The 27,315-nt window shown below is 38.4% G+C and overlaps 1 protein-coding gene across 1 annotated transcript; it reads right to left on the bottom strand.

The window, feature by feature from the left end:
- Positions 1-3,078: 3,078 nt before the first annotated feature.
- On the bottom strand, positions 3,079-25,263 carry C2H6orf163 (chromosome 2 C6orf163 homolog). Its single transcript, XM_045543989.1, has 5 exons — positions 25,093-25,263; positions 17,347-17,441; positions 15,739-15,846; positions 11,220-11,422; positions 3,079-4,254 (listed from the first exon to the last, which is right to left on the bottom strand). Exons 1-5 carry the CDS (start codon positions 25,238-25,240, stop codon positions 3,819-3,821), a joined length of 990 nt encoding a protein of 329 aa, XP_045399945.1. The 5' UTR covers positions 25,241-25,263; the 3' UTR covers positions 3,079-3,818.
- Positions 25,264-27,315: the final 2,052 nt, after the last annotated feature.

Here is a 27,315-nt window from a genome sequence, read left to right as displayed (position 1 = left end):
AAAGAACGTTCATTTCTTGGTAGTATAACTTCTAGAAAATCAAACAGCAGTAATTTCTTAGACTTTAGATGGCCTCCAGGAATTAACACAGCTTCCTAATTACCAGAAACCATGAGAACTGCATGCGATCATACTGTACAGTTAGTGTGCAAGATAACCAAGAAAAATGCACTTCTGTAAGCTCTCTGTAAAACAACTCTCCAAAATGTTTACAATTTTAATAATTCATATAGGGCATAGTATATAAGGTCTATAATGGCTTCTCTAGGTACTGTACTCAAAGTAAATGGTGCCAGGAGAGTTGTTAGTGTTCTCTTAAGTCAAGTTATGCTAAAAATTGGTTCTCTTGGGGAATCTTCTTTATTTTATTGTTATTGATACAGGGTCTCCCTGGGCTAGAGTGTAGTGGCATCACCATAACTCACTGCAACCTGAAACTTCTGGACTCAAGTGATCCTCCTGCCTTAGCCTCCTGAGTAGCTGGGACTACAGGCATGCACCACCACACCTGGCTAATTTTTTTTAGTTTTTGTGGAGACGGGGTTTCACTATATTGCTCAGGCTGGTCTTGAAATCCTAACCTCAAGTGATCCTCCCACCAGGGCCTTGCAAAGCGCTGATACTACAGGTGTGAGCCACTGTGCTGACCTCAGGGAATCTTTTGGAGAATAGCCTGGTTTAATCTCATTCTCAGCCTAGTTTCACTGGAAAACCTTGGAGTAAAGATTCCACTGAGCTTTCAAAAATATACCTCACTTTCAATTTTCACTCACCTCTCATTTTGTTACAGGGCAATTGATCTCTCTCCAGAACCCCAGGAGGGTCTGTCCTTGACACTGGAGTGGTGGGAGGGAGCTGCAGGGTGTGCCCCTCCACACATTCATCTATGGGGCTTGGCCTCAGGAGAGTTCATCAGGTGCAGGCAGGGAAGGGTGTCTAGTTTGTTCCCCTTTATTCTTCGCTCCCAGTGCATGTCCAGTGGAAGGGTTAAAGCTCTGTACAGTAATTCAGAATTGCCCTGCTACAGTTCCAATGTATTTTGAAAGCAGTGCATCCTTGACAACTATTCAATGTTTATGTGGCCACTAAATCAAGCTGATGTGCTGCTGGCTTCCCAGACAAACAATTTTGTGATCCTCAGCAAGTGATTTTACTTTTCCCAGTCTCAGTTTCCTCATTTCCAAAATGGGGGTAATAATAGGTAGCTTCCAAGGTGGCCGTGAGATTTCAATAAAACAAGATGTATAGTAAGGAGCCCAGTATCGTATCTGATACATGGTAGAGACTCAATAAATGGTCATTGCTATATTTTCCCACATTTCTCTTTTAACCCATCAGGTCATCCTTATCAGTGCCATAGAAACAAGAGACTACTGAGAGCCCTGTAGAATAATGAGATGACTAGGATACTAGAAATATCAGTGAGGTATCATTTGTACCCCACCATCAGCCCTTTCTGCTGGAAAATTATCCATCCATTTTGAACTTTAATTCTCAAGCGTATGTTATCTGGGAGACATTCAAGCTAGAAAGAACTGTAGGCTGAGGTGATCGAATCAAGGTGAAGGTAGAGCTGAGTGAGAACAAGAGAACTGAAACAAGATGGCCTCCCCCCACCCTCAAATTTTTTGGTGCTGATCAAAAGCTATGAGTGGCCAATGGGGGACTGGGATCAGGTCAGTCTGTGCTGGTAAGATCCCTGTGATCACCCCTATGACACGAGGGGTGATGAGCACTGTGGCTGTGGGAAGAGGGGGGGGGGTTCTCTGGCCAGCAGGGAGTCCTCCCAGAGATCAAGGATCAGGACTGTAACAAGATCTCTAACTCTTCCCTTTGCAGAAGCATCTAAATTACTTTAAAAACCCCATGGAAGCTATTGATTGGGATTGGGATGGGAGCAGGGGCTGGAGTATGAACAAGGAAAATTCTAAAAACATGGATAATTTAATTTCTTCCAATCGGGTTGAAGACTGAGAAGTTAGCTTCCTTTTCCAAACTAAAAAATAAATTGCCTGCTCTTTTCTCATATTGCTGACCTTGTCACTGATGACAGAGGGGACACACTTAACTGCAGGCACGAAGTAGGTCACTTCAAAAGACAGTTTCACTTGGTATCCCCTTACTGGATAACTCCAGTAAGTCAGATCCAACAACCAATAGGTATAATTTCCTTTTACCTCTAGATGAAACAAAAATGATGTGTGATATAGAGGACAGACCACATTCTTCCCGCCCTCATCATAGACCTCACAGAGACATACTTGCAGAGTCCACAAACGAAGCACCGAGGCCTTTACTTCCAGGCTGAACAAAACAATGGCTAAGAGCAGGGGCTCAGAGCCACACCCTCCAGGTGTGAAATGGGCTCTGCCTCTAATCACCTGCATGACCTTGAGAACGTGACTTAACCTGTCTGTACTTCAGTCTCTCCACCTTTAAATGTTACTTCTACATTACTGGCTCCTACCCTAAAAGATTGCTGTGAAAATGAAGGTGCCTACGTGCATAACGTGCTCAGTATGCCCTTGGCTGCTATTATTGTCTATGCGATCCTAAAAATCCCTACATTTATTTTGGGCAGCTGTCTGCCTGTACCTTGGAATATTCTGAATTCTGGTTCTGTTACTTTCTATAATACCTGTGTGCCCTGGGAAAGTCATTTAATTTCCCTGAGCCTCAGTTTCCCTTTCCATAAATTGGAGGCAATAATGGTTACTTTCAAAAGTCATTGTAAAAATTAAATATTAACGTTTTTAAAGTGCCTCACACTAAATACCTTAGTACATGGTAGTTTTTACCTAAATACCTTAGTACACTAGTAGTCATTGCTTCCAGCCGTTTGACAGTGGTTTGGTATGAATTGCGGTAGTGTGGCAGTATCCAGAAGTTAAACACCAGGGAACGTATAGTCCATTATGCAATTGTAAATTCATTGCTGCTTTTACCATGAGGTAATCCCAGATCGGCTAATGTAAACACATCTACCTAAAGCTTGCTTGAGAAGAGTACTGAAATTAATTTACTGAAAACTGCTTTCCAAGTTTTTATTTTTTAAGCAACCAATATAGGCTGGCAATTAATAACTCAAGGATGTTACTTTACAGTGGATAGATTTTGGAGAAGTCTTTATGGCTTGGGTTTTCTTCCATTTTAATTTAGTAAATGTTGACCTGGGTTGGTCCTGAGCATTATGATACTGAAAGGTTTTCTGCCTTTTGGTCCAAAGGAGATGAATTCAAGGCACTCCTGGGTTTCCCATCCCTGGAGGTAGGGGGTCTGGCCTCTAAATACATATCTTTCTTTCATAACTGGCAAATATAATTGAGTCCTTTCTGAATTATTTTATATAGTAATCCCAGAATTTAAATTTTATCCTACTGAATTTGAGGGAAATTGCTTTTTTTCTACAATGTGACTGCAGTTTACCAAATAATAATCCCTCTACTGAAAATTAGCACACCTCTCCACAATGGGAACAATCTAAAAACACGTCCTTTTACTTGTTTTCAACAGCAGTAAGTACTGAAACAGTTACATGTCTGATGCAGGATGAATAAAGACTGACACAGACATGTGTTTAGACTTCTGCCAAGAAAACTTTTCCCCTCCTAACCAGTTTGCCCCCTCTCACTGTTTTCTCGATTGGACTTGTTGCTCACTGCAACCTAGAATGAGCTTTATGAGATTTTGGTTTTCCATTAAAATTCTTCCAGCCCAATAGTACCCTTACAAGACTAGGGATCAATAAATGGCTTTTGAGTACATTTATTTAGTCTTGAGAATGATGTCTTTTGTAGTGAAATTTCAGTTGAAGATTTCTAGTCAAAAGTTGTTTCATTCTCCTTAGTAACAAGATTGGAAGGTGTTTTCTTTCTTTCTGGCAGAATGAAATCGGCATGTCCTGGTGAAAGCTTAGGGAAAGTATAATTGATGTATTTTTGAAATGCTGCCCTGGTTTCCTGTAATTCCTCCTCCAGGAAATCTTTCCAGTTTGTCATGATTCCCAGTTGTTTTGCTATGGACAGCAGCTCCCCCTGGGTGTTAACCAGTTTATCCATCATATTGTCAAGCGTGGCCTGATGGGTTTTCTCTGCTTCTTGGAGTACTTCCTGGATCTCTTCTTGCCTCTGCCTTTGAGCCATGCCATAGTAGATGTTCATTTCATGTTCTTTTGCCTTTAATAGTTGGTCCACATTTTCCTTCTGATCCTTAGAAACCATAATTCCGGTGTTCAAAAGTATCTCCCTCACCTTGCTACAAAAGATAATACGAATTTATAAATTAGATGGATTAGCCACTAAAAACAAAATGATTTTGTCTTTAACCACATATGTATGAGAAATCATTACTTTGCTGAGATGAGCCAGCAGCCTGAGACAGGCTGATATAGAGGAACTTTTAGATTGCATTAGCTGTTATCAATCAAAAACATTTTTCAGAGCAGAGCTGCCCATCTACTTCCCTGCCGTGGGGTATGGTGAGGCCAGTAGTGTAATGTCTAATGGCAACTTTAGGGACCTGAGTCCACATTGTGTTTAAAAATGAAGAAATATAGTCAGAGTTCTAAACTCTGTAGAAAAATTATTTCTTTACATCAATCTAGCTGCTAACTTTTAGTCAGAGGGGAGAAAACTTTACACTCACCGGTTAGATTTAGCTTTAATCTCAATTTTATGTGAGCAGTATTCTAAGACAGCCACCTTAAACTTTTTGGTCTCAGGGCCCCTGTAGACTCCCAAAATTATTGAGGAAACCAAACAACTTTTATTTATATGAGCTATATCTATTGACATTAACCGCTTTAGAAACTAAAAGACATTAAAAAATATTAATTTATGTAAGAGAAATCTATTAACATTAACATAAATATCTATTATGAAAAATATATTTTCAAAAACAACAAAATATTTGATGAGAAGAATGATATAATTTTAAATTTTTGTACAAAACTCTTTAATGTCTGGCTTAATAGTAAAGAAGTTAGATTTTCATATTGTTTCAATCTGTTGTGATATCACACATCACAAAACCTCTGAAAAACACCATTATACACTCATAGAACAATGAGAGTGAAAAAGACAAATAACATCTCAGCATCATTAAGAAAATAGCTTTGATCTCCTGGGCCCCCTCCTTAATGAGTCTTAGAGATCCTGAAGGATCTCAGACCACACTTAGAGAACCACTGCAGAATGATTCATAGACCTCTGGCTATAATGTATGTAATTACATACAATTTATAACAGTCAATCATATTGACTTCTTACCATGTCCACTGGGTGATGAGCATTCTGTGCACATATTAACTTATTGACCCCTCAAAAACAATTCTATGAGGTAGTTCTATTACTATGTCCTTTTTATGAAGAAGACACTAAGGCTCAAAGAGGTAAAGTAACTTGTCCAAGTTTGCTTAATTAGTAAAAGTGGCAAAATCAGCACTGCAACACAGGTAGTCTAAGTCCACGGCAAATGATAGACTTCCAGTGGATTTCGTAGTTAACCTAGTTTGAGTAGAGCCTCTAAAAATTTGAGAATAAAAAAATCGGCAAATGTTGGATTCAAATTTTTTTTTTTTTTGAGACAGAGTCTCGCTCTGTTGCCCAGGCTAGAGTGAGTGCCGTGGCGTCAGCCTAGCTCACAGCAACCTCAGACTCCTGGGCTTAAGCGATCCTCCTGCCTCAGCCTCCCGAGTAGCTGGGACTACAGGCATGCACCACCATGCCCGGCTAATTTTTTCTATATATATTTTTAGTTCACCAGATAATTTCTTTCTATTTTTAGTAGAGACAGGGTCTTGCTCTTGCTCAGGCTGGTCTTGAACTCCTGACCTCAAGCGATCCACCTGCCTCGGCCTCCCAGAGTGCTAGGATTACAGGCATGAGCCACCACGCCCGGCCTGGATTCAAATATTTATGGTTGTTAATAAAAATCCTTCCCTTCTGCCTGTCTAATCCAGCTTTTCCAAGATTTACCACTTGCCCTATCTTCTAAATTCTATCCTCCAAGATGCAATTTTCTCATCTTTTCTGATTCCTTCAATTTGACTTTCAAACCTGACAGACTTCCTCAATCTTAAACCTCTTTTGTCCCTAGCCTCTCCAGCTACTGTGCTATTTCTTCCTTTTCCCACCAACTAGAGTATTTTCACTATTAATAATAAGAGTTAATGTTTATTGAGTACTTACTATGTCCCAGGGACTGTGCTAAGCATTTTACATGCACGGTGTCTCATTCAATTTTCACAACAACCCACTGAAGCTGTACTAATTTTATTTATGACTTATGATTATTCCCATGTAACAGGTGAGGAAATTAAAGCTTAGAGAGATTAAGTTATTGTTCAATGTCACACAATTAGCAAGTTGGAGAGTTCCTGCCCTTAACCATTACCTGCTTCAATCTCACGAGAGAACACTAAAAATTTTTTGTCAGAAGGGTAATATGATGAAGATAACGTTTTAGAATTGTTATTCGGGTAATGGTGGGTGAACTGAATCTTAGTGGGGTGGGCTAGAGAGACCAGTTAGTATCATTTTGTAATATTCTGGAGGTGCAATGATGAGGGTCTAAACTAATGATGAAAGGAGAGGGATAGAAAGAAGAGATAGGGATAAACCCTTTTTGCAAGAGATACTGTAAAGTCATAACTGCCAGAATCTGTGACTGCTAGGATATAATGGATGCAGAAAAAAGAGGAATCAAAACAAACTTGCCGGTTTTCAACCTGGGTCACGGCAGAGTGGAAGTGCCACTCATGGAAACGATGCTGTGGATCGTGTGGGTAGTGTCCATCCACACATATTCCTAGGGTTCAGTCTGATGTTTTATAAAGTCTTCAGGCTGTTGGTGAGGTGATGACCATGGCTCAAATCCCCAAGGAGGAAGCTGTGCTCCCTGGGGCTCCTCAGAGCCACAGCTCTGTCACAGCAGGCATGAGCTTCCTGCCACCCTGGCTTTTTCCTTGCCCATGCACAGGAGGTTTCATTTAAGGGCCAACTGGACAGCTCCATCAGAGCTGACCTCGGATAAAACTCATCCAATAACATATATCTTGGACAACTCTAGTTCCTGCCTTTACTGACAGTCCCCTGATATAAAAAATCTGTTCTTGCTAAAAGAATCTGGTATGTTTTTGAATGTCTCTCCCAATGTTTCCCAGCTTGTCTCAGGGCCTGAAATTTTGATCCTTTGGGATCCACTCCTTTTGGTTTAAGGTCAGGAAGTCTCTGAATTTTATTCTGATGATTTCCTTGAAGTTGTTAAAGGTGTGGTGCAGTGTAGTACTTGGTGAATGTGGCTTGGAGTGCCCGTTTATCTTAAAAGAATCCATGCTTACTTAAAAAGGATTCTTATCATGAGCAAAATATTCACCATAGGAAAATAGTCAATCCTTGCGGTATATTTAAAACATTCTTCGATTTATACAAATTAGTCTATCCCCATTTTTTTCTTCCCCCAGAAGAGGGCCTAGAAAGCTTATTGTATGAGGAAGGACTGAAGGAATTGGGTATGTTAGTACTTTTGGTTTTTCCTTTCTGTTTTCAAACTAAATCTTGGACATTTCATCCTCGAATATTTGAAGGATCACTGTGCATAGAGGAAGAGGAAGAGCCAGAAGTTGAGGGTAGAAGTGAAAGTGAACCAGCATATTTTGGATCCACATTAGGAAGAACATGACAGGTGGAGGTGCTCAGCATTTGAATCAACCACCTCAACCAGCAGCAACGTTCCTGTCACAGAGGGAGGCAGCTCATCCAGCAGAAGGGACGGCAGGTTCAACTCCATACCCTCCAATGCCCATTCTGACATGAAGTGAACGTCTATGCTTCTTTCAGTAAGCAATAAGGCTCATCTGCCATCTCTATCTTTCTGAGGCTATGGACTTAGAATTTTGAAATGCACACCATATTTAAGGTGGTGGCCAGAAATGCAACTATTTTCAAAATAGTTGTAGTGTGTGTCCACATCTATAGGATTCAGTCTGATATTTTATAAAATGGGTTCTTGGAGAATAAAAACAAATTGCTAAATAAAAATATAATCTAATATCTAGTAACTCAATCTTACTGGGATGATGGGAAACAAATAAAGCATGGAAAATCCATACTAGCAATTGATTTGTTCTTTGCTCCCTTTAGCACCTCTATTAGCTCGCCTTCTCATTCTTTTTGGGAGGCTGTTGAAATGGCACAAGATATATTGCTCATAGATCTAAAGAAAAAATATCAGTAGCTATTTCTTCCCTTATTAGGTGAACTTTTCATTTTCCTTATGTCTGTTGCTAACAGTGTACTTTCAACATCCTTTCTACATCCACCAATAAAAAGCCTGGATCTTAAGACAGTAAGAAACAGTGCTTCATTTTCCCCATAGGCAATTTCTAAATTATGAAGGAATTTGTTCCCAAAATTCATTTGTACATAAAGTATTTGGAGCAATGTTGAACATAACAGATTGTTTGCCTGGTTAGCCCATAATAAGCTATTAATCCATTTTTCATTACAACTACAGATGGTTAGCACTATTTCAATCAGGTATAACCATTGTGTTTACAAATACATTCTTATTTTTCACCTGGGACACTGGGAACCCATGGCGCCCTGGTCTGGCAGGAGGATGCAGGGATTATAGAAGTTAGAGGGGTAGGAGACATCTCCAGAGGCCAGCATTCAGCAGTGCACTTGTAGCTCAGGGTTATTAACACTCTCAAATCTTCCCTTGGCTCTGCCTCATTATACATCACACCTTCTCCTTCCATGGCTTTGCTCATTCTGTTCTCATTTTTTTGCCTCTCTTACCAATGGGGCCTCCTACCTTCTCTCTAAGGTGCAACCCAAGACCAACTTCCTCCAAAGAACCTACCCCACCACATACTCTCCACACATTTTGCTTGATCTTTCCGGGACTTACAACCCTTCCAGCACCTATGTGTTATGTGTACCAGTCCACCCAGCCTTGCTCTTATGGTGCAACCATGTTTTTACTTACTTCACATAATGTTGAGGAAGGGCCCTTGTTTCTTTGGGCGACATCCACAGAAGGCACTTGATAAGCTCTGGTGAAGTGCACAAACTGTCTAGATAACTCACATAACTAAAACTTCTCTACCTATAAAGCAGGTCGCGTGATAGAAAGTCACAAGCTTTGGCATCATACAGGATAGGGTTCAAATCGAGCCCTGTCACCTCCTTTTCCTGAAATCTCTGGCAGTTTGTTTAGCTTCTCTCTAAGAAGGGTCTTAATCTGAAGATATGCAGGATGATAGAATCCCCCAGGAAAGGACATGGGGATTCAACAAGAAATATACAAAGTGGCTTGCATGTGCTGGGTATTGACTAAAGGGTATCTTTCATCAGGAATTACAGCCATGACCACAAAAATTCCTGAGCGTTCACTTTATTCATATTTTGCCTTGGACTAGAAAACAATTAGAACCTTTCCAAGTGGAGATTAAAAAAAAAAAACACTTTAAAAGAGTCCAATGTCTCCTGGGTAATATGTTTAGAATCTAATTACCTTAATCCACTAAAAAGTTTTTGTACATTTAACAAATTTCTCTCAATATATAAGTGTTCTGAATCCTTATGTCTTGGTAAAAGTTTATAGAAACATAAAAGATCAACAGTGGTCTGTCTCCATATGTTAGTTTCTGCAAATGCTCTAAAGAACACAGGGAGGTAGCAATGTCTAGAAATAAGATCTGGTATGCTGCAGAGTGGGTTCAGCTGATTGGAACAAATTTAAACCATTTGTTCAACAAATATTTAAAGAATGCCCACCATGTGCCAGACTCTCTTCCAGGCACTTGGGAAGCATCAATGAACAAAATGGACATTCTAGTTGGCTACATTCAAATAATAGACATGGCAATTCTGTAATCTCAGTTTACTGACTGATTCAATAAAAGGTGGACATTGAAAACCTTCCATTCAGACCTGGTGATGGAAAGGGTAATTGAGCAAGAAAGGGAGAGGGAGACTGCAGGTATGTGAGAGGAGGGGACCCAGAGGCTCTGACAACAGCAGGGGCGAGCTCCTGCAGACGGTGGGGGGTAGAAGGGAGAAGAGGGTCCACCTTCCACTACGTTGGCCTACAACTCTAACCTCCTCCTGAAATCCTCTCCCACCTCCACAGTCATCTGCAGTCTGTGCAGGAGAGAGGTGACAGTGAAACTGCCACAGAGCAGCCAGCCCTCATTCTCACTTATCTGTACCTCCTCCAGGATCTTACATTTGGTACAGTTCAGGTCTAAACAGTTCTAATGAGAAAGATTTTACTTGTTAATTATATACAATGGATTCATCGTTAACTGAAGCAGCAAAGCAAAATGAAACAGCCACAGACTAGGAGTCCAAACAGGGAGGTCTCAGTCTCAGTTCTGCTACAGCACAGTGATCTTGGGCAGGTCACTAAACATCTGGAAATCGTGGTTTTTCTCTTGCACTTGAGAATCCCTGACTGCTGTCCCTTCATCTAATGTTCATTATATACATGGAAATGGTTACCTTGATATTTTAAAAACAGACATATATATGATCTGATTTATGTAACAAATGATTTGTGATTATGCATATACATATGGCTATACATTTATCAAAAAGGTATAGAAAGATACAGACTCTATTTTTAAAAATGATTGTCTCTGGGAGGCCGGGATGGGTGGAGAAATGAGTCAGGACTTGCAATTTTTGCTCTATATATTCCCATAAAATCAATTTCTTTTGCAACATGTATTACTTGTGTAATAAGAAAAAAGACTAATAAGTAACACATCCACAATAGCGTATGATCTAGGTTAGAGAATGTAAAGATTGACTTTATGTGCTTATGGGAAAATGTTTCTCTCCTCAGCCTCTTAAAACAGCTGATACAGAATGAAAAACACAATCTTTAGAAGAGCAATTCTCTCTTGAGAGGGGAGAGAAGGAGATATGATTGAGGAAGAACACATGAGAGCTTCAGAAGTGCTGGCAATTCTCAATCCCTTAAACTGGGCAGTAAGTCCTTGAGTATTTATGTTACTATTTTTCTTTAAACCTCTCTCTCTCTCTTCAATACATTACATATTTATTCTCTCTGTTTGGTAAATTCCATAATAAAAATGTAAAAACACAAACACTGGGCAGAATCCACCTATGCACCTTAACTTTATCCCTTTCTCCAAGTTGATTTTGACAGAGTAAGATACTAATTTGCAAATGTGTTCTCTGTAATACCTTTTCTGGGCCTGGAGTTCTTCCTGGGCAATCTTTCTTTCTTCAGCCCTGGCATTCTTCACAGCCTCCACCTTCTCTCTGTGGCACTCCATCATAATTCTCTGGATTCTATGGACCATGCGTTGTTCTGCAGCCAAATGTTCCCTCTTCATTTCGTCATCCATGTTTTGATACATCTCTTTCTTAGTTTTATCTGCCATTTCCTTAAGCAATGGCAAAACTAGGTTTAGCTATTACAGATTGGACACTTAAAAATGCACACTATAAATCATAGTTTTATCTATCTGATGGCAAGGTGTCTGTTAACACTGATGATTTAAAAGGTAAGCATGTATGATATGGAAAACTTTCATTTATATTAAGTAAAACTGAAAATGTACAAACTATGTAGCATAAATATATATAGATAATATTGAAAGGGAACATGCAAAAAGGAAAATAGTTGAGTTAGAGAGGTAGGATTAAAGGTCTTTTTTTCATAATTGTCCAAATATTCTAGTATCATATTATCATTATACATAATTAGAAATATATATTATTATTCTACTTTAGTAAGTCAGTCCTGGAAAATGGCAGAAATAATTATTATGCCTCCTGAGTGTGTCCTAGGTAGGGGGAATCTGAGGCTCACATTGAAAACAGTTACACTTTATTGCGGTCCCAGGAACCTGCCTGCCAGTCCCCACTGTTGTTGGAGCTTTCCAGCTCACTAGTATTGAGGGCCCCTTTCTTGTTCATGGAGGGAACAGGAACAAGTGCTCCATCGCTCCAGCAAGGAGGACCCACGGATGGCCTTCAACCAAATAAAGAGAGGAAACACTAGTCAAACCAAGACTTGGGGAAGAACAGATTGGCACATACTCCTAAAGGAAAACCCTGTGACCATTTTGGAAATGCCTAGCAACTCCATGGAGCCCCCAGGACTCTGCAGGTCCCAGATGCTACAAACATGAGAATGCAGAGATCCTTGTGTTCAGGGGATTCACTGCTGGACGAGGAGGCCCATAACCTAGTCATGCAATGAGTACTGTGATAGAAATATATGCAACAGGAAGATCGATTCTGTCCTAGTGTTTCAAAACTTTCATTTAAAGGTAAATGTTTGTCTCTATTTTAGAGAAGACCTCAAGAGAACATAAAGAAATTAAGTTATTTCATAGCGAGTAGAAGAACTAGGGACATAAACCAGGATTCTTAACTGCCACTTTCTGGCTTCATTGCTAGATGTCTAGAGTCTTTCACAAGAGTCATCAATTGTACAGACTTATAACATAGTACAGTGGGTTTTCTTTCTTTCTTTCTTTTTAATAGCTGCAGAATCCCTTCTTGAAATGAAATCTTACCCAGCTTGGAAAGGAATAAAACCAATAATAGTCCTCCTGGCTGAAGGTTGCCCAACCCCCTCCAGCACCTTTTCTGTGGGGCCCTGGGGGAGCCAGCACCATGGACAGAGCACCCAGCGAGCCTGCTCAGCCAGAGCTGAGAGTAAAGAGAACCCCGAGTTTCAAGTGAAACTGAAGTCACTTTAGCTTCTTAGAAAATTAGTTCAACAATTAAAGTATTTGTTAGACAGACTTCAGCTTTTTCAAGAGAAGAAAATTTTTCAACCTCTCACTTTGGCTATCCAAGGGTAGAAAATTTTTAAAATGAATTAGACAGCAGAAATCAATGTGAAGAATCTCTCCAGAGTGGCTTCGGTTCATGTATTTGAGGATCTTTTTAGAAAAAAGCATTGGCCATTTAGAAATGCTAGCTGGGTTTTCTACACTGCAAAAGGCTTAGGTCTCTTAAATTGCTAAATTTTTTTGATAATAAAATACTTCGAATGGAAGGGTTTCTAAATGTCTTTAACATTACCTTACCTCATAAAAGAGTATTATGAAACATTCTAACATGGACTGGGCTCAGTAGACGACGATGAATGATTGTACCAGGCTAAAAACTTCATATGACAATAATTGTTCAAGTTCATAGGGCCATCTGCCTCTGTCATAAATGACCCCAGACTGCTTTGCCTTTTGAGATTGATATTTGCTCTTTATAGTGAAAAGTACAAAGTTACATGCCATTGGTCTGAGGACTCTGCTCTAATTTCTGTCAGTGAGCCCCTTTTTGTCATTTCTAGTGCCCAACATTTAATCTATTTCAGATTTGAAAAATCAAGTGACCAAGTCTGCTGGGTTTAGGTTGTTAAGTAAGTGTAATGGCATTTGAGTGGGGGATAGAGAGGTTCTGCTATGGGTAATAAGCCTCAGTTATTCTCCTGTAGTCAGAGGCCTCTATTTAGCTCCTGGGGGAATATTTTAACTTACGTTCTGGGTTCTCAAATATGTCCTCATAAGTGAGCCTGCCTGGGTGATTTAACTTAAGATAGGTGAAGTATTATCATAATATATTTCTATTTGAACGGTAGAATTTAAAAGCGACATCCAAGCCCTTTATTTTGTCTGGGTTCTGAACTAGGATTCAGAGAATTAAACTCTGTCCCTCTTTTATATAATGATTTAATATTAAATCATTTAACAAAAAAACCAAAATCATTTTATTGCCTCACATAGCATGTGGAATATATGTTTAAAAGTCCACAATTAATTCAATAACTTTCTGTATGTCAGTGTTTTTATTCAACATAAGGTCTCCCAGTTAAATTGCTTATACTGAAATGCATTTGGAGTGAGCCCACATTTGAGGTATTTATTATAAGAAATAGCTTCATGGACTCCATCATGTTAACTGTACAGATGTGTTTGACAGGCATTTTTTCACATGAAATGTCTCCCTCAGGAGAAGTTTCAGGTTTCATAATTAGGAATATCTGAGCCTCTCTTAAGTGCCTGATTTGTTTTCACCTTATGGACGTGGTGATTCAAGGTATTTCCCTTATTGCAATGGCTGCCAGAAAGCTCAAGGCCCAATAAGTGATAATTGCACAAGACTCCATGGCATACCTACATTTTTAAGTTTTAAATTCACCCATGACTTAATTATATTTCCTACCCTAATTTTTCATTTCTTATTTTCCCTTAGCTTCTACTTTCTCATTTACTTTTTTATATTATTGTCTTTGAATAATATAAATGCCTTTTCAAAATACTATCTGTTCATTGGCTAAGATCCTGAAATTTTATTTAACAGCATGCGCTTGAAACATGCCAAACTCCTATATCATGTAAGAACCATATCTGGTGGTCTCTACATATCAGAATTTAATGATATTTGGTTCTAGAAGAACTTGTTTTTCTGCCATATATTGGTAATCTCAAGCTTCAACATGTGTGAGAATCACTTGGGCTGCTAATAGAGTCTGTAGCTCAGGATGAGACCCAGGAATCTGCATGTTAAGCTCCCAAAATAGGTTCTGATGCAGGTGGTTCATAGACACTCCCTGAGAACTGGTACTGATGTCTATGTCTGGGTATCCTACATACATATCAGATTGAAATAACAATCCTACATACCACTCTGAGACAAATGACTCCTTCATATATAAAAATATCCCAGAGATGGTGGTATAAACGTAAATTCTCCACCCCTAGACAAATTTTTCAGAAAGGTCAATCTCCCTCTAACTTTCTATCTTTAAATTTTCTTAGTACCTCCTTCTACTGAAGCACTAAGTGCATCAATTCCACTGGAAGGCTACATGGGGTACAATCAAATTACTTAAAGGAAGACTACGATGTGAACTCCTTGAAACAGGCATCACATCTTCCTTCCATCTTCACAACCTAATGCCAGAAGTGTACCAACCAGTACAGTAGGAGCCTGATCTGAATGGCCTCTGGCTGCAGCATTATACAGGGTCCAAGAGCCCCCTACCAAGCTTCAGATGTCCCTCTTGGAAGAGCAGTAAATGCAAATTTAGGAAAAAGAACAGAACCAGAGAACCCAGAGAACAGCCTGCTTCATTCAATCAACAACTATTTCAGTGCCTATTAAGTCAAGGCACTGTGCTGGGCACTAGGGCTAGCTTGGGGAACTAAGATGATTTGAACTCATTCATTTTTCTGAGAAGGTGTCAAATTGAGAACGAGCCAGATCCATCTACTCTAAAAATGACCCTAACATAACTTACTTGAAGACATCAAATCCCAAAGATTCTTGGTGGGAAATTTGTTAAGTTTTCATCAGACATGCCCCAGTAAAGACTGCAGTCATGTGGAGGCATCAGACATTAAAAAACTAATCATACAATCAATTATTTAATGACAACAGTGATGACGGCTCTGAAAGAGATCAGGGTGTCAAGGACAGTGTGTGGGTGGCAGGGCAGGGTCGGTCAGGCAAAGCTTCCCTTGGGAAGTAAGCTATGGAGTTCTCTTTGGCCCACTCAGCACTGCTGCAGAGCTCAGCATTTCTTCTATGAACCTCCAGGGCCTCCTAACTAACTCCATGAAACACCGACCTAGATTTTTATATTATTATCTTTTTTCTCATTCCCTTGCCAGCCTATGTACTTTATTTTTTTAAACTAACTTAAGTACTTTTTAAAAGACAACAAATAAGCCACTATAAAAACCTGCAAATCTCTTTGATGTTCCTCTTTCAAAATCTGAATTTCAATATTGTGTCTGTCATTTGCTTCTTCAAGTGCTTTCTCCACTACTTGTTTCTGGAGTTCATAAGCCTTTGAAAGAAAAAGTCCATTTATCTATTAATATATATGAACATAGGGCAACTCGTCTTATTTGGGGTGTCATTAAATCAGATTTTCAAGTTTACTGAGAATTAGCAATCACCATGGGGTCCCAAACTTCTTGCTCCATTCCCATCTCAAACCTCCTATAGCAAACTTGCTGCCTTAGCCAGAGACACCCAAACACATCCCCACCCTTGGCTAACATTGCTAATGACAGGGCAGCTTCACTGTGCGGAGGCTGCTGTGTTGTCTTTTCTCTTTGGCACTTTATTTCTTGCTTGGTTGACTATTAAAGTAACATATGTGCATTGTAGAAAATCTGGAAAACACAGAGAAGTGAAAAGATCCACAAAGCTAGAAATTGCTGAGTAGAGAGGCTTAGGACCATCCCAGATCCTCTGCATCAGGTCTTCAGAAAGTTTTATTACTTTATTTGAAGAGAATACACAGAACACCAGATAAATTTACATTCAAATTGTAGACTATTCACAAAAGCATTGCCTTGTATTAGGATGTATAACTGATGATTCACAATCAGTTTGAATTTTATTACTGATATTATAAAAATAGAAGACTTCTAAGATTTTGAGATATATTACCCTTTGCACTAGAGTATTTAAATGTTCAAAATATTTTCATACCAAGCTTTTGATGGCACTAATACTGTACAATTCCAATACTATTTGCTAAAATGTCTTGTTTTATAGAGAAACTTAGAAGTAATATCGTTCTAAGCACTTTAGCTTGTCCTGCCCTCAAGGAGCTTTAATTCTCTTTAGGAAGTCATTTATGACGTTCTGTCTATGATCGGAAGGAGCAGGGGCTGCCAGATTGAGGCTTTGCCTCCATCTTGGATCCCACTGCAAGTCCCGATATTCAAATAGCCCCCATGGCACTCAGTAATGATGTGGACAAGGTATCAAGGATTTTGGAGAGAGGTGACGAAAACGGGAGTAGGCCATGCTAAAGTATTTAAAAAATGAGTCCTTAGTCCAGGGTCATTACGTACTGCACAAATGGATGGTCTGTATGTACAGACTGCACAAATGTATGTTAAGAGTTGGGCCATAATAAACAATTATCAACCAGGATGTCTTCTTAGTTCTTTTTTTTCTTTCCTTTTCTTTAGTGTTGATTTCAGTCAAATGAAAATAAAGGGAGCAGGAGTCATCCACACAAAGAGGCAATTTAAAGGAAGGAAACTCCTGATAACACTGCTTCTTACAAAGCACCTGCTGCGAGCCAGGCACATTATTCCATTGAACCCTCTCCACAATCCTTTAGAATGGCTATTATTATTCCTGTTTCACAGACTAAGAAGCCAAGACAACAGAGGTTAGAGAACTCGTCGAAGGTCCCACAGCTAATCAGGATTCAAAGTCAGTTCTGTCTGACTCTGTAGTCTGTTACACTATATTGTTTCAGACAAATCCAAAATGTAAAAGAACTGCAAAGTTGTATTTTAGGTTGATTTCTAACTTCTTTTACCTGAGCCCATACTTCAGCTTCTGCTTTTGCAATACGTTCTTTGAGTACAGCCTCTTGAAATTGCTCTTCTTTTTTCAGAATATTTGCCCCAATATCTGTATATTTGAAGAGAAGTGATCACAAATCTCCACAGACTCTTTGCTGGCTTTTCCCCCCCACTATTATCTAGTTATTTATGAGGGCTACCCAGGAGATACATCCTTTTAGGAGCTGCCAATCCTTTCTTTAAAGATACCTATTGAAGGGGTGAGTTTTTCCCTAACTGATTAGTAGGGAACTCAGCACTGTCAGGCCTGGATGGAGTTGGTCATCATGCCCACTCCACACAGTAGGCAACTGGGGAAAGTAATGCCCTGCAGAGATGGGCATATTTTGTACACCCAAAGAATGATGAGTGAATATTCCAGAGATACTAGCACATTATACAGCTCTCTTTCCCTGTTATCTGGGTGCTGGTGCTACTTCCATCAGGGAAGTGGAAGCAAAATGCCTTCTAATATATTACATGCCTTTCTTTAGTGTGTGGGTCTTCATGGGTTTAATTGCTTCAGTTGGAGAGTGAGCTAAGAGGTAGTAGTTTATGCTTTCTGTGTTAATGATTTAATTTGATTTCCAAATAATAATATTCCCAACTGGATATCCATATGCAGAAGAATGAAAGTAGACCCTTATCTCTCAATATATACAAAAAACAAATCAGAATAGATTAAAGACTTAAATCTAAGACCTGAAACTATGAAACTACTAAAAGAAAACATTGGGGAAATGCTTCAGGACATTGGTTTGGGCAAAGTCTTCTTAATACCCTCAAAGCACAAGCAACCAAAGCAAAATTGGACAAATGGGATCTTATCATGCTAAAAAGCTTCTGCACAGCAAAGGAAATGATCAACTAAGTGAAGAGACAACCCACAGAATAGGAGAAAGTATCTGCAAACTACTTATCTGACAAGAGACTAACAGCTAGAATATATAAGGAGCTCCAACAACTCACTAGGAAATAATTAAATAATCCAATTAAAAATGGGCAAAGGATATGAATAGACATTTCTCAAAAGAAGACATACAAATGGCCAATAGATATATGAAAAAGTGCTCAACGCCATTAGTCAACAGAGAAATGCAAATCAAAACCACAATGAGACATCATTTCACCCCAGTTAAAACGGCTTTCATCAAAAAGACAGGCAATAACAAATACTGGCAAAGATGTGGAGAAAGGGGAGCTTTCATACACTGTTGGTGGGAGTGTAAATTAGTGCAGCCACTATGAAGAACAGTACAGAGGTTCCTCAGAAAACTGAAAATAGAACTAGCATGTGACCCAGCAATCCCACTGTTAGGTATAAATCAAAAGTAGAGGAATCAGTATATCAAAAAGATATCTGTACTCCCATGTTTATTGCAGCACTATTCCCAATAGCTAGGATTTGGAATTAATCTAAGTGTCCATCAACAGATGAATGGATAAAGAAATTATGGTACATACACAATGAAATATAATATAGCCATAAAAAGGAATGAAATCCTGCCATTTGTAACAACATAGATGGAACTAGAGAACATTATGTTAAGTGAAAGAAGCCAAGCACACAAAGGCAAATCTCACATGTTTCACTCATATGTGGGACATAAATATTAAAAAAAAATTGATCTCATGGAGACAGACAGTAGAATGATGGTTACCAGAGGCTGGGGAGGGTAGCAGGGGGTGGAGGATATAGTGGGAATGGTTAATGGGTGCAAAAATATAGTTAGATAGAACAATATTTGATAGCACAACAAAGTGACTATAACCAATAATAATAAGTTATGGTATACTTTAACATAACTAAAAGAGTGGAATAGGAAAGTTCTTAACACAAAGAAATGATAAATGCTTGAGGTGATGGATACCCCAATTACCCTGATTTGATTAATTCACATTATATGCCTGTATCAAAACATCACATGTACACTATAAAGATATACAAGTATTATGTACCCATAATTTAAATAAATAAATAAATAAAAACAAATAATATTCCCATAATGCTCTCCCTATACAGACAAGTTCAGGGGTGGGGAACCTTTTCATGTTGGAAGGCCACATTAATTTAGCTATAATCAAATAAGCCGCATTCAAGCAACTTCAATTAGATATACTTAAAAATGTACATTTATAAAAATCTAACACTATGTACTTAATAATTTCAAAAAATGAAAACTATTTTCTAATTTTAAAGCTATTTAGCCTTTTAATGACTTCGTTGTATCTGTTTTTTGTGGGAAAGCATTTAAATATTTGGTTGCAGCATGGAGGTCCACAGTTTCAATTGCTCCTCTAAATAGGTATCAAGTCATTTGTGACCTTAAGGGCATCTGGATTTGGGTTAGGTAGGAGAATGTAGCTTCACAGTAGTAAGTGGTTGAAAAGCAAGAAAGCATTTTTTGGGCATGTTGCTGAAAGCATGCCTATTCTACTGCTGCATTTTTCTATATTTCAATTGGATCTTTCTTAGCACCAATGACTTTAAAATGTCATCTACTGAAAGCTCAATCAATTCCATCTGTAGTTCTTTTAGGTGCCTTGGTGATAGCAACTAGGTGAGGATGAAATGCTAATTTGAGTGTGATATCATTATTCTCAAAGTCAGTGAACCTTTCATTATATTCTCCAGTTAACAGGTCTATAACAGCTGCGCATTCTTCAAATGATTCACATATATCATCCTGCTCATCAGTGGCCTTTGCTAACTAGGGAAAATGTTCATCCAAAATTTCCTTTTGAAGAAGTGTTTTGAAAAAAGATAGCTTTTTTTGAAATGCTTGGATTTTTTGCCACATATCATATATAGACTTTGTTTCACCTTGCAAAGAAATATTCAAATGGTTTTGATTTGACATTGTATCACACAGAAATACCGCATTCCTATAGAAATTGTCTTTCAATAATTCACATTGCTGATTCTGTTCTTCATAAAATTTAACTATCTGTTCACACAAAGATACAATTTTGGCTAACACCTGTCCCTGTGATAGCCAACACACTTTAGAATGATAGGGCAAATCCACATCGAATATCTCCTTGTTCAACTTTAGCATGTTACGAAACTGGGATGCTGTGTTGCATTTGCACAAATATAGTTAACAATACTTATAACTTGTTGCAAAGTGTCACTTAAAATAGTAGCTTTAGCACAGAGATTTTACCAACTCAAGAGACAACGAAAAGAAATGCATCTGGATCTGTTAATACTTTTTTTTTTACCTGTGCAATAAACCCTTCATGTTTTCCTGTCATGGAACATGCGCTTTCTGTACATACACTCACTAAATTTACCAAATTCAGTCCAACTTCACAACATTCACCTTGAAAGTTGTTGAAGATACCTATTCCCCATGTTCTGTTTCCAACAGTGCCCAAAGCAAGTAACTCTTCATAGCAAAGAAAATCTTCTGTTACGACCCAAATGAAGTATAAAACCTGTGGTGAGTCAGTAGTATCAGTTGATTCATCTAAAATGATTGAATAATATACATTTTCCTTTTCAATTATTGCATGAAGTTGTTCTGTTAAGTTGAAGGTTAATTCATCCTGCCGATCAGTTATGATTCTCCTTGAAAGAGGCAGTTGTTTGTACTTTGAAACATTATCAGGGTCTAAGCATCCTACAAGTTTGACAATGCATTTTTTCACAATTTCTACATCACTGAATGGCTTCCTTTTTTTCCCCCCAAGTATGTAAGCTACTTTATAAGTTGCTTCCCTGGGATTATTTCCAGGTCTTATTGCTGCTTGAAAGAATTATCTTTGCTTTTGCTTTTTATCTTTTAATTTCTGCAATACAACCTTCCATGCCTCCCCCTCTGATTTAAAATATTTGTGGTCCTTATGCGTGTTATAATGCTGATGAGCATTGAATTTCTTTAATGTTGATATTGCAGTATCACAAAGCAAGCAAATGATCTTATGTTTAGCAGAAACAAGATAATAGTGCAATTCACAATCCTCATTAAAAAATCTGTTTTCTGGCCGGGTGCGGTGGCTCACACCTGTAATCCTAGCACTCTGGGAGGCTGAGGCGGGCGGATTGTTTGAGCTCAGGAGTTCGAAACCAGCCTGAGCAAGAGCGAGACCCCCATCTCTACTAAAAATAGAAAAGAAATTATACGGACAGCTGAAAACATATATATATAGAAAAAATTAGCCTGGCATGGTGGTACATGCCTGTAGTCCCAGCTACTTGGGAGGCTGAGACAGGAGGATTGCTCAAGCCCAGGAGTTTGAGGTTGCTGTGAGCTAGGCTGACACCACAGCACTCACTCTAGCCCGGGCGACAGAGTGAGACTCTGTCTCAAAAAAAAAAAAAAAAAAAAATCTGTTTTCTTCCTTCAGCATTCTCTCGGTCTTCTCTGACATGATGGGCTGTTAAGCGGACAGAATTAAAAAGTACTGTAGAGCTGTGCAACTATTCACAAATTCCACTTCAAACAGAAACACAATGCACTCTGTCAAAAGCTGATACCCCAATAAACTCTTGCCAATCAGCCTTGTGCAGTAGTGGTGCCAGTCAGGCGGGGAAAGTTAGAATTAATATCATGAGCATAGCAGCCATCAATTTAGCCCTTATGGCTTACTAATGTTCTAATTGTGCTGGTCAATCTGGGAGGATTATTTCACTGAAACTTATTTCATTCTTTGGTATTTAAAATCCATTCATTTTAAAAATAAAATTAAAATATAAAAGACAAACAAAAATATACTAATAAAAATAAAAGGATTTGTCCTGTAAAATTTGGTTTCAGTCAAAAGGCTGCACTTAAGGACCTAGAAGTCCACATGTGGCCTTACGGAGGTTCCCTAGCCCTGGACAAGTTTATAAAGGTTGAGAGGGTTAGAAGACTATACAATATTAAATAGCTAGAGACACAGCTGGACCTGGAGCCAAGATCTGAGCTCTTTTAGCTGGGTACAGGGGTTTTCCATCTTCTTGCCAGAGTGGGTTGTCAGAGAGAGCTCATAAACTGTTGTGGGAATGACAAGCCTTTTGGATACTGCAATCACACACTAATCTTTCTCTCCAATCCAAACTCTTATAGTCCTTATTCTCCATTCTATTCATTTTTCACATCTTAGATTTGTTGAATTATTAACTTTTCATGTGATTAGGTCTTAATGATCAACTTCCTAAAATTACAAAGCACATCTTATGCTGCAGGGTATCTCTGATGGTGCCTGGCTTGGCAATAAGCCCAGATAAGGGATCTGTGGACCTGTGGACCTGTCTGCCCAACATCTCTTCTCTCCTGCATTTCAGGTCGTTGTGGTGAGACTGCCAATAGCAGCACCCAACCGTCTTGGCCCTTCTTATCCCCTTCTCTGTGCTACAATAATTGGCCCAGGATCTGGCACACGCTCATGCTGTTCAATCAGGCTTTTCCCAAGGATTTTATATAGGATGCAAGGAGAACGTAGCTCTTTTTCCTCTGGGATTTATAAGCTGGAGGTAAGAGATGCTTAGAGATACTTGTATTCACATCCCTCCTTTCCCAGCTGCTGGAGTAAGCCTGACTGCAGTAGTAAACAAGCCAACTCACCAAGAGCTACGCATGGGCAGATAGAAAGCCTTGATGCCAGATCCCCCTTGGGTTTCTGTTAAAAGGGTCAAGAAATTCCACTTTATGCATAGTCTGAGTTGTTTTTGTCACTAGCAACTAAAAGTATGTGTTTGGTGGCATAGAGTCTTTGCTAGCAGATCATCAGTGAGTCTTAAAAACATAGGGCAGCAAATACTACGGTAGACTGCAAAAGCTCAACACTGTAGAATTAATTATGAAAGATATTCTAGGAACATATGTGACTAAGCATGGACCATTAAAGTGTCGAACTACATAAAAATGGGATACAAGTGTCGGCTACTATTACCCTCTTTTATGCTTAAATCCCCTCACTTCATATCAGCTGTTCTCAACCCCAGCTGTGTAACAGGATCCCTGCAGAGCTTTTTAAAAATGCACATGCTGAAAAAGAAACAAACTATTAATACAAAAAACTTGGATGAATCTCAGGGACATTATGCTGAGTGAAAAAAGTCAATCTCAAAGGGTTAGATAATGTATTATTCTGTTTAGATAGCATTCTCACAATGATAAAATTATAGTGACGAACAGATGAGTGGTTGTCAGGGGTTCCAGTTAGGGGGAAGAGTGTGACTGTTAAGGGGTAACACAAGGGAGTATCTTTGTGGTGATGAAACAATTTTATGTCCTGATTGTCGTGATGGTTACATGAATATACACGTGATAAATTTCATAAAACTATATACCAAGGGAAAAAAATATATGTACGGTCTGTACCTGATTCCAATGCCAATTTCCTGGTTTTGACAAAGTACTGGGATTATGTAAAATATCAATGGAGGAAGACAGATGAAGGGTACAGTAGGTAGAAACTCTCTGATCGATTTTTGCGCTGAGTCTTAAACTACTTCAAAATAAAAAGTTATTTAAAAGTGAAAGAAAAAATAAACATGCTGAGGCCTCACCCTAGAGGTTCTAATTCAGTGGGTACGTGTTGGATTAGTATTAAATCCAGTGGGTCTGTGTTTAGATATTTGTATTAAAAATAAAATTTTCAAAGTTCTATCATGCACTGCTAGGATTGAGAACTATTGTCCTATGAAATATTCATTAGCTCTCCTATAGACATTTCAACATGCTTTTGAACTTATAAAGAACAGAGAATTTTGACTCCTTTTTGACTTAAAGCAGTTCAATGACAAACTTCACTGAATGTAAAAGATTAATTTCTAACTAGATAGATTTAATTCATTCACTTAATGTTGGCATTCAGATATCCTATAAGGCATAAGGAATTAATCATTAAGGCATATCTGAGAATGGAGATACACTGTCCTGGGCATAAAAGTCAAGTCATTTTAGAGATTATAAAGAATAATTCATACTAAGCATTTACTAAAAGTTAAAATCAGTTTGGTATTGATATTTTTAGATAATGATTCCAATTTGAACTCTTCCTAAATTATGGGTTTTTTCCCAAACACTCTCCATTCTCTAGCTTCTTATATTTTCAAAGATCAGGAGTGAAATCAAATCACTCTTAGTTTACTATGTTAAAGGAAGAGAGAATCAGAGAAGTATTTTGAGAGTCCTTAGGAAAACACTAGTAAGGCTCAAAGTCATACTGAAAACTCTCATGGGGATAAAAGAAAGAAGGAAATCTGTAGTTATAATTTGATTTGCTTATGTATTATATATACATATATATGTATGATAAATATTCTCATGTTATCTATATGTATCTACTCTTAAGTCACCAGCTACTAAAGGTTATAGTTTCTTTCACCAATTTATCAGGATACTATTTAAGAGATATTTCCTCTACTACATGTATTGAAGATGCCCAATTATGGGCAACAGCAAAAAAGAACTCACATTTACTATTATTGCGAGGCTTGATAATACGTAAAAATTATTTTATTAAAGCCTAATAACAACCTGCAAGATAGGTATCAATATTTTTATTTACATATAAGGAAACAGACTGAGAGGCCAAATACCCTGTTCAATGCACACAATTGGAGAAGCTGGATTCCAACCCACATTCTTTCCATGCCAAATAGATATCCCTGTAGAGACAAGCAACTGTGAACAGGGAAAAGCCGATAAAAGTCTATGTAACAGGAAGAATCACAAATAATACTATGAAATGTTAGAACAGAGGAAAATAATGAAGTCACTTACCCAGTATATCTCTGTGAGTGTAAAAGCGTGTCTTAAATGGCTTGTATTCATGGATCCGTTTGAAGGTTTTTCCCAAAGGGGATGGTGGAATTATTTTGTTACAAACAGCACAGCAAACAAAGTTTGTGTAACTTGAATTTCTGATCATAGTTAAATTTCAGATGTCTCCTATTATTTACAGTTAAAATAATCTTAGGATCAGAAAAAGTAGTTTTAAGAAAAGATGGAAGTTTAAGAAAGCAGTAAGAGGTTCAGGGTTTTAGGACAATGCTAAAGACTGTTAAGGATTAAATGATGCACCATGATTAGGTAGTGGTTATGTGCCTAACATTAAAAAATGGTACTAAAAGCCCCTGCCATATGAGGTACAGGCGCTGGACTGGGGAAGATTTTAGCAGTTGCTCCCTCCCAGACTCTACCATGAAGTTGTTGACTTACTTAGCAACTGTTGCTAGGTAAGACAAGCTTTGCTCATAAAAGCAACTTGAAGTAATGACAAAAGGAAGCATGATGCAGCCATTCATTTTCCTGATACTTTCTGTGTTGGTTTCCTATTGCTGCTATCTTACTGTTTTCTGTTGCTAAGAATACCCCAAAGTGGGTAACCTTTAAAGAAAAGGTATTTATTTCTTACAGTTATGAAGGCTGAGAAGTCCAAGGTTGAGGGGCCGCACCTGGTGAGAGCCTTCTTGCTGGTGGGGACTCTCTGAAGAGTCCCAAGGTGGCACAGGGTTATCACATGGCCAGGGGCTGAGTGTGCTACTGTGCTAGGTCAGGTGGCTCTTCCTCTTCTTATAGAGCCACCATGTTAATCCATTAACCCATTAATTCCATATGGTTCAATCCATTCATGAGGGCATGATCTAATTATCTCTTGAAGGCTCCACCTCTCAATATTGCCACACTGGGGATTAACTTTCAACATGAGTTTTGGAGGAGACAAATATTCAAACCATAGCACCACTGTAACAAATTAACACAAACTTTGTGGTTTAACTACAACACAAATTTATTCTCTTGTTTTTAAAATCACATAGTTAACTAACCTGTTCCTATAATTTTAGAAAAACAGCCCTAAAAATTCCGCCTATCACAAATATCTACACAAGTGAATACATCAAATGACTGAATTTTTTACAATTGCCTAACAATGTCATATACAGCATCTACCTAGCAGGACTGATTTTATAATTAATCAGTGCCATCAATGAGATTAACTTCAACAACAGGACTCCCATAGGGCCCTGAGCCAAGTGTACTACAAAAGTTATCCTGTAATTCCTTCATGAATCACATTTATATTGTCATATATGGCCTGATAACTGCCTGATGACCTTAATTCTATCAAATGGTACCAGATTTGACTTCAAGAGTTAATTGAGACTGGGAGAAAAGAGATGAATTACTACTGAGAATTGAGACTACTGCATGCACTATCTGGATTGAAAACCGAGGCTACCTTTGTCAATATGACTTTACAATCTGTTACTAGAAATTTTTGCCCAGAAGGGAGGGTAACCAACTGGTCTTGATTTGCCTAGGATTGTCCCTGTTTTAAAACTAACAGTCTTGAACTCCCGCAGTGCCTGGCAAAGAGGAGTTTGTTCCCCCATGGAACATAAGGCTGTAAAACCAATAACTTCACTGTTTTAGGAAATTCTTGAAAACCAATTTAGCAAATGAACAGCCTTCAACTAATAAGGCAAGTAGCTTTTCTGACAGAACATTAGATTATTCTCCTGGGCATAAAGGCCACTTACTGTTTATCAAGCAATAGTTTACTTATCAAGATGTTCTTCAAGACCTAATCTATTACATTGGGAACTTTGCTCAATCTCCACCAAATTTCTACATTGAAAGATCTTCTTTAACTATTGAAAGATAGTCTTTAAACACTTGAACTCGGACTCCAAAACACTGTAAATATCTTCCCTTATCATCCCCTTCTTAAATACAGCTAACTTTGTGAAAGTGGCATTTTTCCCTTAGTGTAGTAGGTTTCATAAACTTAGTTTTGTTTCATCAACAGGTTGTTCTAATGGTCTTTTGGGGGGTTAGCAGTTAACAATCCTTTACATAATTTTGTTTCGAAATGCAGGAATGTTTCTGTACTTAAGACCTAAACAGTTTATTTTTAAGGACTAATGTAGCTGCTTAATTATTATGTGGACATTTACACCTGTGTCAAGGATCCTTAACTTAAGTGACCCCATATTAGGAAAA

Source organism: Lemur catta, chromosome 2, assembly GCF_020740605.2.
Source record: "Lemur catta isolate mLemCat1 chromosome 2, mLemCat1.pri, whole genome shotgun sequence".
Lineage (NCBI taxonomy): Eukaryota > Metazoa > Chordata > Mammalia > Primates > Lemuridae > Lemur > Lemur catta.
Note: the sequence above shows the minus strand (reverse complement) of the source record. Positions and strands in the feature narration are given on the sequence as shown.